Source organism: Tenebrio molitor, chromosome 1 (genome assembly GCF_963966145.1).
Source record: "Tenebrio molitor chromosome 1, icTenMoli1.1, whole genome shotgun sequence".
In the NCBI taxonomy this organism is placed as follows: Eukaryota; Metazoa; Arthropoda; class Insecta; order Coleoptera; family Tenebrionidae; genus Tenebrio; species Tenebrio molitor.
Window position 1 is genome coordinate 34053090 of NC_091046.1, and position 15900 is coordinate 34068989.

Consider the following 15900-nt stretch of genomic DNA (forward strand, 5'->3'; position numbering starts at 1 on the left):
CTCTACAAAAAAAAAGAAGGCAGTACCCTAACCTCAAAATATACACCAAAATTCCAAATGTGATTTATTGTGAAGGGTGATACGAATTCAAAGTTAAGATTGAAATTGAAAAGGAAGCCAACAAAAGCATGTCACAGCAAGTGGCCACCATTTTGCTGCATACATAAAACTACACGACCTTTCATATTATTGCAATATATCCGGTGTTATCTCGTTGCATTTCAATGTGATCTCTGCCATTAGTTGTTACAAATTGTTGATCCTTTCTTTGAAGACATCAGTTTTAAGAAAACCAAAGAAGTCTAACGAGGTGAGGTCTGGTGATTTTGCTAATCAAGTTACCATGCTTACAACTCCACGAAGAAATCCCAAATTTTCCCGACTAGTATGAGCTGTTGCTCCGTCTTGCTGAAAGTCACGATTTTCAAGTTCATCGGGATGCACCTGATTAAAAATGTGGCCAAGAATTGTTCCTTATAAAATGAATAACGATTAATATAATGAATTTTTTAACAGCAGTAAAAATTTATCCTTATAAGTAGTTATTAAAAATTTATATCTTTGTGGACGAAGTTCAACACCAGGGTGTATTTTTCTGAATAAAATTATTATTATTAACGTTGACCATTGATTGTATCGTGGAAGAATATTGCCTTTATGATTCTACGGCAGGATGCAGCTAACCATATTCACAGACCATTTTCGATTCTTTTGTTTGTTGACATAACCACTTAAATGGAACCTAGATGGGTCCGTAAAGATACATAGATCGAGAACGTCGTCGTTGTTTAACAGTTTTGTTGAAAAAAGTTGCTCGGCAAGATTTCTTGGACTACAGACTCTTTCTGTGGATGCATGTGTAAACGACGGCTCAGAATCCTTCTAACGTTGGTGTGGGACACATTTGTTTGAGCAGACATATGACGTGTCGAGGAATGAGGATTTTCTACAACGAGCTCTTCCACTTGATCGACGACATTTTGATCAGTTTGCGGCCTTCCAGTGGATTTCCTCTTCATCACATTTCCCGTTGTGCGAAATCTCTCGACAATTTGGCGAATGTGGTGGTGCAATGCAGTTTCTTCAACAATTTTGTTCGGAGACTTAAGTCAAAACGGTGCTTTGCATTTGGACATAGAATATTGCCATTCCCCATTTACTACGCGTCTAGATCGGAAATACGCCTCAATAGTGAAAGTGTTTTCTTACATCGAATACATTTTAATTGTTTGTTAATTCAATTTAGTAAATTGTAACAATTTGAAAATTTGATTGATAATATTTATTCACAGAACTACATAGCTAGGTACTTTAAAAACGGGAGAGCGGTGCAGGAAAATTTACATGTGAAAATGTTGTTAAACATTTTAAATTCATCAACTCCAATTTATTTTCATTCCATCCCGAACAAGACACTTCTGAAAACTCTAAGAAATCGAGACATGAATAGCCGGAAAAACGCTTTAGAAACAGAGAGTCATAAACCCTACTATGAACGAAATAGCCCAAAAGCACTAAACGCAAAACCGCAAAAACGTGTAAGAATACACGAAGAATAATGAAAATCAAAAACTGTTTGCACCGTTTTTGCTTTGCACTCGAAAACTTTTTAATCTTACTACATATTCTTCCTAACGTGATATCAGTGGCGTACAAAACTTTTGTGCATTTCTGTCCTCATGCAGAGGTATCTAAAGGGTGGACCATCGTATAGCATATTTGCGAAAAACCCTTTTTTATTTGTCAAAAAAATTTAATTTAGAAGGCATAATCTTCAATTTCCAATGTACGAAATGGCCCAATCATTTTTTATAAAATAAAATAAATGTGAAATTTGACTTTGAGAGCGTTTTATTATCAAAGTAATAAAGCATTCCGGACTTTTTTATTACGATCTCACCCACAGGACAATGTCGATTTTGATTATACAAAAGTTGGTATTTAAATCAGGATAATAACTGAATAAATCGACATTTAACATCTATGAACAAAGTGGTAGCATATTTATGGTAGTATGTATTTTAAAATGACGGAAATTATCAAACGGTGGTAAAGTTTGGTTTACAAGGGTCTCCAATACCATACAAATCCAGAACCGTACCGCCAGTTATGATTTACAGCTGGTTGTTTGAGGTAAGGCGACTGTACAAAATAATGTAATTTTGAACGTTATTGTTAGAAAGAGGTACTGTAGCAGGTAGTCCTGCCTACTTTCTTTGTGAGAGGGGTGAAATCACCCACCCTTATTTAAGTCGAGATATAGCGGTAAAAACCAGAGTCTACCACTATCCTTGGTACTTAACACTTGTACATCAACATTTTGTCATACAATAAAGTTTTTAAGTAGTTATACAAAGACGACTATATCATTTGAACGGCTAATATCACCACCCAACAGTGATTAATCGTTCATAATTTTGGTCCTTCGAGCCGGATGATTAAATCCATATCACACGACGGTCGTCTAGTGTAATAACAAGTGTAATACAACAACAATTCAAGAAACAGTTTCGACACCCAGAGGGCAGCAACGATTTCGTCACCTTCAGCAAGGGCAAAAGGGCAGCACGAATAGTCACCGAATTGGGTAGCAGCGAAGCGATCATCACTCAAGACATCAACAAAGGTTAGTGGCTCTCAATCCTTTCAATTTCCCTTCCAAACTACATTACTACGTACGACTTTTTCTATTGTTCTTAATTTCGCAAATTTTCATCTCGACCACGTAAATCAAATCAATCATTATGCCCGAGACATCCTTATTAGATGAATCAATTGCCAAATTAGAGGCTTTAAAAAAGAAAAGAACCTCATTAAAAACAAAAATTACGCGAATTCAAAACTTTGTTGCTAACTTTCAATCAAATGATAACGATGTAAATCCACTAAAATTTAGAAAAACATTCATCGAACAGACATTCAAAGATTATGAAGAGGTACAAACTGAAATTGAATTACTTGATTCTTCAACGACAGCTGTTGAAACGCAGACTCAGGACCGCGTCGAAATTGAGTCAAAATATTTCGATGTATTATCATCAATTCAAACAAAAATTGAACAAATGACGCCTCCACCGCACACTGCGGCCACAACGAACGGTAACGGTAGTTGTTCCAGCGCTAATTCACATTGTTCTAATCGTGATCAATCAATCAAATTGAATCTGCCAACTCTAAATTTAAAATCTTTCACTGGTTGCTATAAGGAATGGTTGTCATTTCAAAATTCATTTAAATCCATTATTGAAGACGAAAACAACATGCTAAACAACTGTCAACGTTTCCAATATTTGCGATCATGTTTATCTGGTGAAGCTTTGCGAGCAGTCGAGTCATTAACGGTGTCATCAGAAAATTATAATGTAGCGTGGGATATCTTAAAGAAACGGTTCTGCAACAAACGGCTGATCGTCCACGATCACATAATAGCCATCACAAAGGCACCCCAAGTAATTAAAGCCTCGCATTCGTCACTTAGGTGTTTTTTAGACACGTTGAATTCAAATGTTGCCGCGTTAAGACAGCTAGAAGTACCGATTGATACTTGGCACGCTCTTCTAGTCGTAATAATTGTGGACAAATTAGACGACAATCTTGCAAGAGAATGGCAGGCTACATTAACCGACGAGGTTCCAACTTACGGTCAAACGATCGAATTTTTAGAAAGGAAATGTCAGTTGTTGGAATCCTTAAATCTATTGCACCCCAAATCGAACGTCAATCCGAATCACAATAATGCAAAAAACAATATGTCACAAAAACGAAGCACTACATCTTATGTTGCCACAAACAAACTACATTGTACATTTTGTAAAAATGACGATCATACAATCTTTCAGTGCAATGAATTTACAAAATTAAATGTAGAGGAAAGAAACGCTCAAGCTCGAAACCTGAAGTTATGTCTTAATTGTCTAAGAACCAATCATTTTGTTAACAACTGTCAGTCCAAATTCAAATGCCGTAAATGCAATCAAAGCCACAATACGCTGCTTCACAAAGAAAGACAAATCACGCAAACCAATGAAACACCAGCACAGGTAGAAAGTTTAAACGCTCATTCTATGAGGTCCCAATCATCAATTATTTTGTTATCAACCGCGATCGTTCTCATAGAAGATCGTAATAATAAGTCACATAAATGTAGAGCTCTCCTGGATGCAGGGTCCATGAACAGTTATATTACGTCATCATTTTCCAAAAAATTACGTCTACAGCAGAAAGCCGTAAATATAACCGTTGGCGGAATTGGTCAAATTTCGACGAACATCAAACAGGCCGTCCAGGTAAACATCAAGTCTCAGTACAATAAATTTTCGGCGAACTTAAGTTGTTTTGTTCTGGAAAAAATAACCGAAAATCTTCCCCTGGTGACCATAAACATGTCTGCAATAAATATTCCAAAGGAATTACAGCTAGCCGATCCGAAATTCTTAGAAACTGCACCAGTAGACTTACTTATCGGGGCTGATTTGTTTTGGAACCTTTTATGTCAAGACCGCAAGGAAATAACACTGAAGAACCATAACAAACTAATGCTGCAAAATACCCATTTAGGTTTCATTGCGGGTGGGTCACTAAATATGAACAATAACAATAGCTCAAGCACCTGCTCGCTTTCTCTAACGTCGGTAAGCGACATTTTAGAGAACCAGATGCAAAAATTCTTCGAACTAGAACAATGCAGCAACCCTTCCGAACAAAAATGCTTTTCAAATGAAGAGATTATGTGCGAGCAACATTTTATTCAAAATACGTGCAGACAAACAAACGGAAAGTTTCTTGTTAAACTGCCATTAAAAAATGATCCTCCAATTCTCAAGTCAAACCGCGATAGTGCTGTAAAGTTTTTTAACAATCTGGAACGAAACCTAAACAAAAGGCCTACACTAAAATCAGATTATGTGCAATTCATGCGGGATTACATCTCTTTGGGTCACATGGAGGAAGTTCCGGGTTGCGAATTAAATAAACCGAACTGTACATATTTGCCCCATCACGCGGTACTCAAGGATTCTACATCGACCAAGTTAAGAGTTGTTTTTAACGCGTCATTTCGCTCAGCTGATGCATTAAGTCTAAATGACAATCTTATGGCAGGACCTACAATCCAGCCAGAGCTTTTTGCAATTTTGTTGAGATTCAGAACTTTTAAATACGTCGTAAACGGGGACATAGCTAAAATGTACCGTATGATAGAAATACATCCCGATCACAGTGACTATCAACGAATTGTTTGGCGCGAGAACACCGAAGATCCGCTAAAAACGTATAGATTAACCACTCTAACCTACGGTACAAAACCGGCCAGTTTTCTAGCAACAAGATGTCTTAAAGAACTAGCTCTTCAAAACGTAAATCAGTACCCGGAAGCCGCTAAAGCAATTCAACAGGATTTTTACGTAGACGATCTTCTGACGGGAGGAGACTCACTTGAAAACCTAATCACTTTACGAGATCAAATAATTCAAATTTTAGCTCATGGTGGTTTCTTATTACGTAAATGGGCCGCCAATCATCCTGCATTAATTCCAGATAGTCACGAGCCTAATCTCAACGTCAGTTTCGATAAGGATGCTTACACTAAAACGTTAGGGCTTTTTTGGAATCCTAATCACGATTCGTTACGCTATCAGGTAAAACAGTGCGACATTCCGAAAAGACTAACAAAACGCGAAATCCTGTCTAAAACTGCCCAGGTATTCGATCCATTGGGTCTTGTGGCGCCAGTAGTAGTAAAAGCAAAAATAATCCTTCAACAGTGCTGGAGTTTGAAAATTGGATGGGACGATCTATTACCTGAAACTATTTATTGTGCATGGGTTAAGATCTTGCAAGAACTCGCTCACTTAAACGAAATCGAAATTCCCAGAAACATAATAAAATCAAGCCCCGTACAGGTGCAACTACATGGTTTTGGTGACGCATCACAAATCGCATATGGCGCTGCTGTCTATCTAAGAACAACTGATCATAGTGGCAATCATCAAGTTCACTTAATTTGCGCTAAATCTCGTGTGGCTCCTCTTCGCGCTGTTACGTTACCACGCTTGGAGCTGTGTGCCGCCTTAACGTTGTCGCGATTATTTAATACAGTTTTACGAACGATAAATGTCAAAATTGATCAGCAATTTCTCTGGACAGATTCCACAGTCGTTCTGGCATGGATAAACGCTACATCTTCAAACTTACAAACATTTGTAGGAAATCGAGTTTCCGAAATTCAAACGCTAACGGATGCGAAAGATTGGTATCATGTCAAAAGCGAAAGTAACCCTGCGGATGTACTAAGCCGAGGTGCTTTACCTGGTCAACTCAAAACTAATAAACTGTGGTGGAACGGTCCTGATTGGCTGTCAGAAAACAACGACACTTGGCCCGTATCTAACGTAAATCTTTCGGATATTGAAATTCCAGAACGGCGAACTGTCACTCTGACCAATATTCATTCTCGCGAAAGACAACTACCGCTTCTTACAAAATTTTCAAATTACAAAAAAACTGAACGCGTAATGTCATGGGTATTACGGTTCATCAACAATTGTAGGAAGCCAAACCAAAGGCAAATCTCTAGTTCTTTAACATGTGAAGAATTAAAAGATTCCATGAAGGCCATCATGCGTTTAATTCAAGAAGTTGCATTCAACGATGAATTAGCTTGCCTTAAACAAAACAAACCGATTAACAAGAAATCACGTTTACTGTGCTTAAATATTTTTCTCGACAAGAATGATAATTTAATTCGCGCGGGAGGTAGGTTGCAAAACTCATCCTTAACTTACGATGTCAAACATCCCATCGTGCTACCAAACGATCACCATTTGATTAAGGCATTAGTCAAACACGTGCACATTGAGCAACTGCACGCTGGTGGTCAGGGAACTTTAGCCGCGTTACGTCAAAATTTTTGGATAATTTCTCCACGCAGTGTGGTACGCAAGATTTTGCACCAGTGTTTGCAATGTTTTAAAGTCAAACCAAGCGTTATGTATCCTATTATGGGTAATTTGCCCAAATCCCGTGTCGAACCAACCAGACCATTTTCAATCAGTGGCGTAGATTATGCCGGGCCTATTTACATCAAGGAATGTCGTGGTCGCAGTAAGCGTACTGTGAAGGCATATATTTGCGTCTTTGTCTGTTTTTCAACTAAAGCCGTTCATTTAGAACTAGTTGGTGACTTAACGACTCAAACCTTTTTGAATGCGCTAAAACGCTTCATATCAAGACGTGGTCATGTGTACCATCTTTATTCGGACAATGCTACAAATTTCGTTGGCGCCAATAGAGAATTACTGGAACTAAGAACATTTCTAAAGTCAGCTTCATTTAGTCAAATTACAGAAAATCTGGCTAATAAGGGTATCTCGTGGCATTTCATTCCCCCCAGATCCCCGCACATGGGCGGTATTTGGGAAATAAACGTAAAATCCATTAAAGGTCATTTAAAGAGAACAATTGGAGAAGTCGTGCTTTCCTACGAAGAATTGTATACCCTGTTAACAAGAATTGAAGCAGTCCTAAACTCCAGACCTTTGTGTCCCTTGAGTAACGATCCTAATGACCTTAATCCCATAACCCCTGGTCACTTCCTCATCGGAGAGCCATTAACTTCTATAAGCGAAAGAGATCTTAGGACGACGAGGATCAACCGATTGACGCAATGGCAAAGAGTGGAACAGATGAGGCAGCACTTTTGGCACCGCTGGCAAAGGGAGTACCTTGTTCAAAACATCAATCGTTCCAAGCAGCTCCGTGGTTCCGGTTCCAGACCGTCCACCCCCGCCTTGGAAGTTGGTTCCATGGTGATTCTAGTTGAGGACAACACGCCGCCACTACAATGGAAATTGGGACGCATCGTAGAACTTCATCCCGGAAGTGACGGTGTTGTGCGCGTAGTGTCCGTAAAGACTGTCAATGGCATCTTCAAAAGAGCCACGCGAAAGGTGTGCGTTCTGCCAGCGAATGAATAGACTATGTTTGTATCGTGTAAATATTTGTTATAATTATGCATTAACCCTTTTTTTTACAATTGACTTCAATGTTTGTATTTTTTAATGTTTTTTGTCATGTTTATTATGTAACAATCCTTTTTCTAATAACCATGTTCGATCTTTGCTAATTCCAATATTTTTGAAGTCCGTGCCTTCAAGGGGGGCGGTATATGTACAAAATAATGTAATTTTGAACGTTATTGTTAGAAAGAGGTACTGTAGCAGGTAGTCCTGCCTACTTTCTTTGTGAGAGGGGTGAAATCACCCACCCTTATTTAAGTCGAGATATAGCGGTAAAAACCAGAGTCTACCACTATCCTTGGTACTTAACACTTGTACATCAACATTTTGTCATACAATAAAGTTTTTAAGTAGTTATACAAAGACGACTATATCATTTGAACGGCTAATATCACCACCCAACAGTGATTAATCGTTCAGCGACCTTTGTCAATCAAGAATTATGACCCATCGAGGGTCGTCGTCATAAATTACTCACATTTTGGTACCAAAAATTATTATGTCAATTAATTTGAAATCAATGACTCCTTCATAATTTTTAATATCAGAAACGAGTTCTCTGTGGTATTTTCAATCCAGGGAGTCGATAAAAAAAATAAGTAATTTTAGTTTTTTCATTTTTTAGGTTCCTGACGCCATTTGGAGCGTCTGTTTAAAAAAACAAAAAAATTAATGTGGTAGTACTTTCAGTCTAGATTTATTGACCGTAAAATTATTCAAATTTATAGATTAGAAATATGGTTTATTGAGAATATGTTATACCTGTATAGGGCAAAATTGAATGCACGTGATTTTCATAAATGGTCTGAAGATTTAATATATTGATATATATTTTATTTATACTGATGTACAGTTAATTTCAAAATTATAGAGTACACCTCAAAAATCTAGAAGTCGATTTTTTTCCACATGTAAAGATGCTTTTTTGAAATTTGAACGTCATATTTTTTATACAGGCTAGGTAAGTTTGACAACATAAAACGTCGCTGATGTTTTAGAACACCATAAGATTGTTGTTATAATACTGGGGCTACCTTGTTCTAACTTGGAAAGAATGAGCACTTTCGCATTTTCTTCAGTTAGATTAGGCATTTTGTTTGTCAAAATTGACGCTTATCATTGACAAAAAATGTAAGTGCATTTTACACTGTAGAAAATTAAATGTACATACTCTATAATTTTGAAATTAACTGTACTTACATATATCAATTTCACCCTGTATACAGGGTGGTCCAACACTTACCATTTTTGCGATTACGCGGTTTCTAATTATCGAAAAAAATTTACGCTTGGCGAGGAAGAGACACACATTATGGAGCTATAAGCCTGTCCCATTATTTTATTTATTATCAATTGGGTTTCGCGTCAAGAGGCGATAAAGTGAAATTAATCAAAATTCAAAAAAAAAATTTAAATCTAAATAGGTTCAAACTAATACAGAAAACAGAAATCTGAAAATAAAAAAAATTAAAACGCATCACATTGCCGATTTATTTGCAATTAAAGAAGGTGCCGCACAACTGACAGGAATTTATGACGCAGTTACACTAAGTGCCTAATCACAAACCAAACCAGAAGTAAGATTTACAATACCCCATCGCCAAACTGCAGGTACTTACCCTGTCAGGGCCGAACTCGACTATTTTACGCCTAGCAATTTCGGCAAACATTCTGAAGAAATTTTCAAATAAATTACGTAATGAAGTTGAAATTATTCAATATTCAGTTTTCTAAAATATCTATTTTTCATTTAAAGAAAAATCCTTTACTTGCTGCAAATCGTTTCTATCATAAACTGGAATTTCACCAGTACTGACCTGAAAAATGGTTTCGGGGGAGCCGACAGCCCTGCGTCAAAAAGATTTATTGGGGGGCCATCACATTAGGAGCTGTCCTAATCAGCTCTACCATAAACGGTCTTGGATTCCAGCTTTCTTTAACTTGATATTTGATCGCAATTTTCACTATTACCTAATTATAATTCAAAGTCGGAAGTGGATCAATCAAAAAGGTGAGGAGTTCTGTAACTAGTAGAGCAAAAAAAAGCTTTCAATATTTGGACCAATTTGATATTAAATCGCTATAAAGTTAGCTCCATCACAAAAATTTAATTGAAAAAAATTGATCATGCTCAATCATAGAATATTAATTGTAGATTGTGCCTACCGAGTTTCAGAATTTTTGGACAATTATTAAACGTGTAATCGCAAAAATGGTAAGTGTTGGACCACCTGTATTAGGCACACTAAAATTATATAATAAGGTTCACAGAATACCTACTGTGTGTCTCCAGGGCACTTATATCAACCGATTGTTGATTATAAGCCTACCTAAGCGAAGAGCTGTGTTACGGGATTCGCGATTCAATAAATTCAAAAACGACTTACCGTTGGGGCTGGACGTCTGTATTTCGCTCGTGTCTCTGTGCGCGGTGGAACTCACTTCGTGGTCGAGATGTTTGAGTTTTGCTAGTTACCGACGAACGAACTGAGACTGACTAACTTTCTTCTTTTTTGGCCTCCCCGAGAGGGAGGGTGGTTTTATGGTCATTTTCGAACAGACGAATCGTGAATCGAAAAACGCGCCAATGACACACGATGGTAGAGTGCAACCACTTTCAATGAAACTAAATGCTAAGATCTAATAGATAAAGAGCTAAACTAACTAGAATGTAATGAAACAACAAAGGAAAAAAAAGTAAAGAAGGAAAAGGAAAAAAGATTAACTATGTACAAATTCAAACACCTACAACAATTTTCAGTTGCGGAATTTACGCGCAGGAAATGTTAAATCCAATGCCGGATTGCGGGATTTGCGGTACGTAATTAATTAATTACAAAACATATCGAAATGGTTGACATGTTTAAATTTAAATGTTAATCTCTCTCTAAAAGCAGTACAGAGATGTGTACCCCGAACTTGCTATAAGTACTCAAATCGAAACGGGATATTTGTACCGCAAATTTTCTTAATGCCGTGGGATTCCCACATGCGGGATATCCCGCTTCGAATTCTAGTTAAATAGTAAATGGCTTCATTAATCATTTTAACCATCACTTGTAGGAAATATATTTTTCAACATTTTGGTTAATAGTCGTATCCCACCTCCACCCGGCGGCACGGCAATTTTGCCGGAGTACATACACTATTACGGATATTACTATCAAGTAATAGTGCAGTGCTTATCAACATTATTTTTTTTAATTTTGGTTAATTATTAAGTAAAGTCCATTCAAAAATCAAAAAACCACCACCTATTGCTTTAGGTTGGTAAAATTTAAAAAATCCTAGGTAGATATTTTTTCATACTATGTTGGTAACTATAAATTATGACATTTATTTGATTTAAAATAAAATTCACTTGCTTTGAATTTCGTTCATATTGTTTTATTAGCAGCACGTTTCATTTATTTATTGATTCTTATTATTTTTACTTAAACATGCCCAGAAAAACAAGACACTTCATAAACATTTAACCTCAAAATACAAGTCTCACCAAATTTTACACTAGACAGCGTTGCCGATAGTAATTATCGAGGAAAATACGACGTTGGTGGTTTTTTGATTTTTGAATGGACTTTACATATTATTATACGACACGTGAATTTATTAATGAGGCTTCAATTTTTACATCGAAAATAGTGACATATTGTGAAACAGTGGTATTATTCTCGCTAGGAAAACTAGAGTAGTACTCTCATTTATTAATATGTATATCGATAATAGTTATTTATGTAACCAGTTAGGAAATGCGTTATTTTGTGTAACGAGTGGAATATTTGCGGGACGAGCGCAGCGAGATCCCGCAAAATCACACGAGTTACACAAAATTGCATTTCCTAACGTGTTACATACAAGATTTTTTCTAATTTTGACAAAAAAAAGTTTTTTCAAACGTTAAACGAAGTAATGAATTTCATTAATAATAAATTATTATTGTGTTAAAATATCAAGTGGGTAAGTAGGCACGGTTATTTTGCTTAAAACCAAAAAATATGACAGTGTCAACTTGATACAATAAATTTTTCCTAACCAGTTAGGAAAGATTTTACTTTTCGTAACCAGTTACGAAAAGTGTAACGTTTCCAAACGTCAATTAATTTTGAAAAGTGTCACTTTATATGTCAAAATTAGAAAAAATAATTTTCCTGTACTGAATTTTTTTTAATGAAATAAAAGAAGAGTATACTTTCGAAGAGTCATACATTTCGAGCACTTGACCCTAATTGAAGAACAATCTGTTAGAAAATCGCCAATTAATTCATGAACCTGTGTCCGCGAGCTCGACACCATGACAGCGGCCCATCTTCGTGGTGGCAACCCCAGCAGATCAATATGTGCGCGCGACGAGAAGGCGCGGTTCGGAGTAGCTCGCCAACATTCGCGACCGCGTGTTCTTGTAGACGGCCTTACATAAGTACGATCCGCTATGCCGTATAAATTTAGTCACTGTGCAGACCGTTGTAGATGCTAAGCGGCTACCAGATCAGCCGGTGTGTCTTCACGTTGGTCCTGTTCTGCGCGATTGAAAACGATTGCTGTCGAGAGCTTCTCTGGGAATGAGAGGGCCGCTGTGTGTGTGACAGTGGGACATGGCAGTGGTTAACTTCGCCATGTCCCCCCTACGACGTCGCAACTGCTTCTTGGTGCTCGCTTTTGTCGTCTTCATACCCTTCTGCGCCTTTGTGCTCTTCTCCGTGCCAGGTATTTAACCTCATAACCCACTCTTACTGTTGCTCTCGGACACGTGATTCTGAATCCACGCATACACTCTCGCAAAGATTGTTTGTTTACTCTGATTTCCAACTATAAACAAAATGCAGACGCTATCTTCACTCATTCATTTCTCAGGTGTGGAATTGCTCCATTCAAGAAAATTGTACGTGCACCTTGTTTTTTAGACGACGACCGTTGTTTTTTTTTTTACCTGGTTTATAAATAAACAGGAATAATTGTGGGACACTCAATTGTACAAAATTACTTTGAACTAGGTGTGCGAAATTATTATTTTTAACGAGCAGAAAGAAACAAAGGATATTGTACCGACGAGTATTTTTTTCGTGTCGTGTAACACTTCTTACCCATATACACAACACATAAACAAATTGTAACACGCAGCATAAATAATTCACTAATTTTAATACAACCTAGGGTCTTTGAAGTAGGTTGTAAGATTGTTGTTAACCTTTGAAAATATACTTTGTTGCGCGTAAATATTAATGCCATGCTAATTTGAACATACCATTTCGAAGTGCTCTTGAAATCAAGATCACAAAAGACTGACATGACAATCATGTACATATGTATTTATTTATTGATATTATTATCCAAATCCAGTAATTTCTTTCAGTTTTATCGATGTTACTCCAACATTATCTTTACTTACTTTTTCCGTAAACAGTGGCAATGGCAATGACTTTCAAACATATGTATTGGATAATATGTACGTAGAAAACGGTTTTTTCGGCCGAAGAATTAAATATGGATGAGTAGAATAGAAACTTTTTTATGTATTTTAATCAAGGAAGAAATGGGGAATTTAAAATGTGTAACCATTTTATTTTCTAAAACATTAACACACAATATTCCACAGATAAACACGTTGCAAATATTTTTTTTTCAGATTTTTTTTTTAATACTGTCGTTTAGTTTAATGCAAGTACTATTTTCGTAATAATAAATAAATTAAATTCATTAACGGCCGGTTTCACCAACGCCAGTTAAAGTTAAATGTAGGTTAAAATGTTTCGTTACCTTAGTTACTTATTGTTATAACAATGTTTTCGCATATTTTATTAATCTGTAGATAGTTAAATTTAACTCACGTTGGTGAAACCGGCCCTAAATGATACTGTAATCTAGAAAACTTTTTTCAAAAACAAATCAACCGCAAAATGAACAAAAAAAGTAATGGCATAAATAGTTATTGTGTATCAAGACCAAAAAGTGCATCTTTTTCGTTCGAGTCTGAGTTTTCTGGCAGAGGCGCAGCCGAGCTTGAAAAGTACACATTACATTTTTTAGGCGACCGCAAGCAAAAGACATCATTTGAAAAATTACAAATTTATGTATACCTACCTTTTTCAAATAGATAAATTTATTAATATGTACATATGAACGATTTTTTTATAGTACATATTTGTTATTAGGTTGCCAACAAAACTAGAAATTTACTATGTATTTGCAAATAAAATTACTCATTTTACATAATTTATGGTGACAGGACAATTATCGGTTTTGTCAGTTTCATTGTTAACTTTAAACAGACCAACAGATGGCGCCACGGTCAGCGTCCGAAAAAGTGCATCCGAAAGAGTTACTTTTCGTTTGCTTGTGAGTACGTAAAATTACCGTTTTCATTAAGGGCGCCTAAAAATGTTTTTCTACTCTTAAACAACTTAAACTAATGATTTATTCAATTGTTATTTTATTCATTGGGGCTTTGCCCCTATAAAAGTTATTTTGTTTTGCTTTACACAAAAAAAAATGCATCGGAAAATAATATTACTATTTTTTTTTATTAATGTAAAAATTTGTTCAGATGTTTAATTGTGTTTTTTCAAATGTTAGAATATCTACATCTGCCATCGACAGTTTTAGTAACAAATTTTTAGTCTCACTTTATAAAGTCTACAATATTTTTCTTTTGAATTATGTATGATATTTGTACACACAAAATGCTTGTTTTAACTAAAAATATCTTCGTATGTTGTGCTTTTGATGAATGGAAGTTGTTAGAAGATTAAAGAGTAACGTCGTCCCCAACCAAAATAACAAAATCCCCACCAGCTTCCATTTACAAATTGGTTTTAGTTTTGACAAGGCCCACTGTTGGTATTTTACCTCCATTGGCCCCGTAAAATATTCACCAATGCTAAATTAATGAAAATGAGTTGTCGAAAATTGGTGATATTTTGTAATGTTATATTCAGTGCTCAACGTGTTCTGCTCCATTGATCCACGTACAAGCTGCGCCTGAAACTAACTTATTCTGTTATAAAAAAAAATATATATATTTTGCGGTTCTCATTCGCCGCAACTGTGTGCTACGAGAAAAATGAACGCAGACAATTGAAGTGAATAATGGGAAATATTTATTAGTAAAACCTTGAACACCTAGACCATGAAGCGATCGTCAGTCATTATTTAAGTTTAAAAACTACATTATGGAAAAGTGCGCTTTAATTAACTCACAGATTTGAATATTTAATTATGATAAATAAGACGAACAATATTTACTGTATCATAGAGAACCGTTATGTACTTTTCCATGAAATGAATTAGATCTATTTAAATGTATAGAGTTTTTGTCATTGGCAGTTTCCTTTTTGCATAAGTAAATCTCATAATAGTATATTAAAGAACAAGTTTTATAAGGGTTGATTTGGCCCACGAGTCCCATCAGGTGTAGAACACGAGCCGTAGGGGAGTTTTCTATGGGACGATTGCGCCAATGCCCTTATTAAACGAGTTTTTTATGTTATTTTTTCGAATTTGCACCTTTTTTTAATTTCTAAATAAAAAAATTAAATTAAACCACGACTGCTTTAATAGATAGCCATAAACGACTCCAACTTGAATACAATAATAGACAAATTCTAAAAAAAGTGTTTATTTAATACACATCAATTTCTGAATGTTCGGCGGCATTGAAGTTGAAATTTAATTCTTTTCGAAGTGAGATAATACCGTAAAAACCCAAAACTTTTTCAATATTTTAATGGAAATACAAAACCTCGTTTATTGTTAGCGGTATAATGAATTCTTTTTTATGTACGACCTCGCTCATTTTTGGTAGATTTAAAACTGTCTTACGATAAAACAAAAACAAAAATTGTGCGACTTTACGAATATCACAAGTATAAGAAGGGTTGGTAGTTACATA

General features: G+C 35.9%; 2 protein-coding genes across 3 annotated transcripts in view; one reads left to right on the forward strand and one right to left on the reverse strand.

The window, feature by feature from the left end:
- Window positions 1-15900, reverse strand: part of LOC138125941 (probable 3',5'-cyclic phosphodiesterase pde-5) — a 179148-nt gene that overhangs the window by 83330 nt on the left and 79918 nt on the right. The window lies entirely within an intron of this gene.
- Window positions 12434-15900, forward strand: part of Mgat4a (alpha-1,3-mannosyl-glycoprotein 4-beta-N-acetylglucosaminyltransferase a) — a 96790-nt gene continuing 93323 nt past the window's right edge. Inside the window, exon 1 of one of the 2 annotated variants that reach the window (XM_069041663.1) lies at window positions 12434-12719. In XM_069041663.1, coding sequence (XP_068897764.1) covers window positions 12608-12719 — 112 coding nt within the window. In that variant the 5' untranslated portion in view covers window positions 12434-12607. The remainder of the gene's footprint in view (window positions 12720-15900) is intronic. The other variant, XM_069041672.1, reaches the window with a different exon arrangement.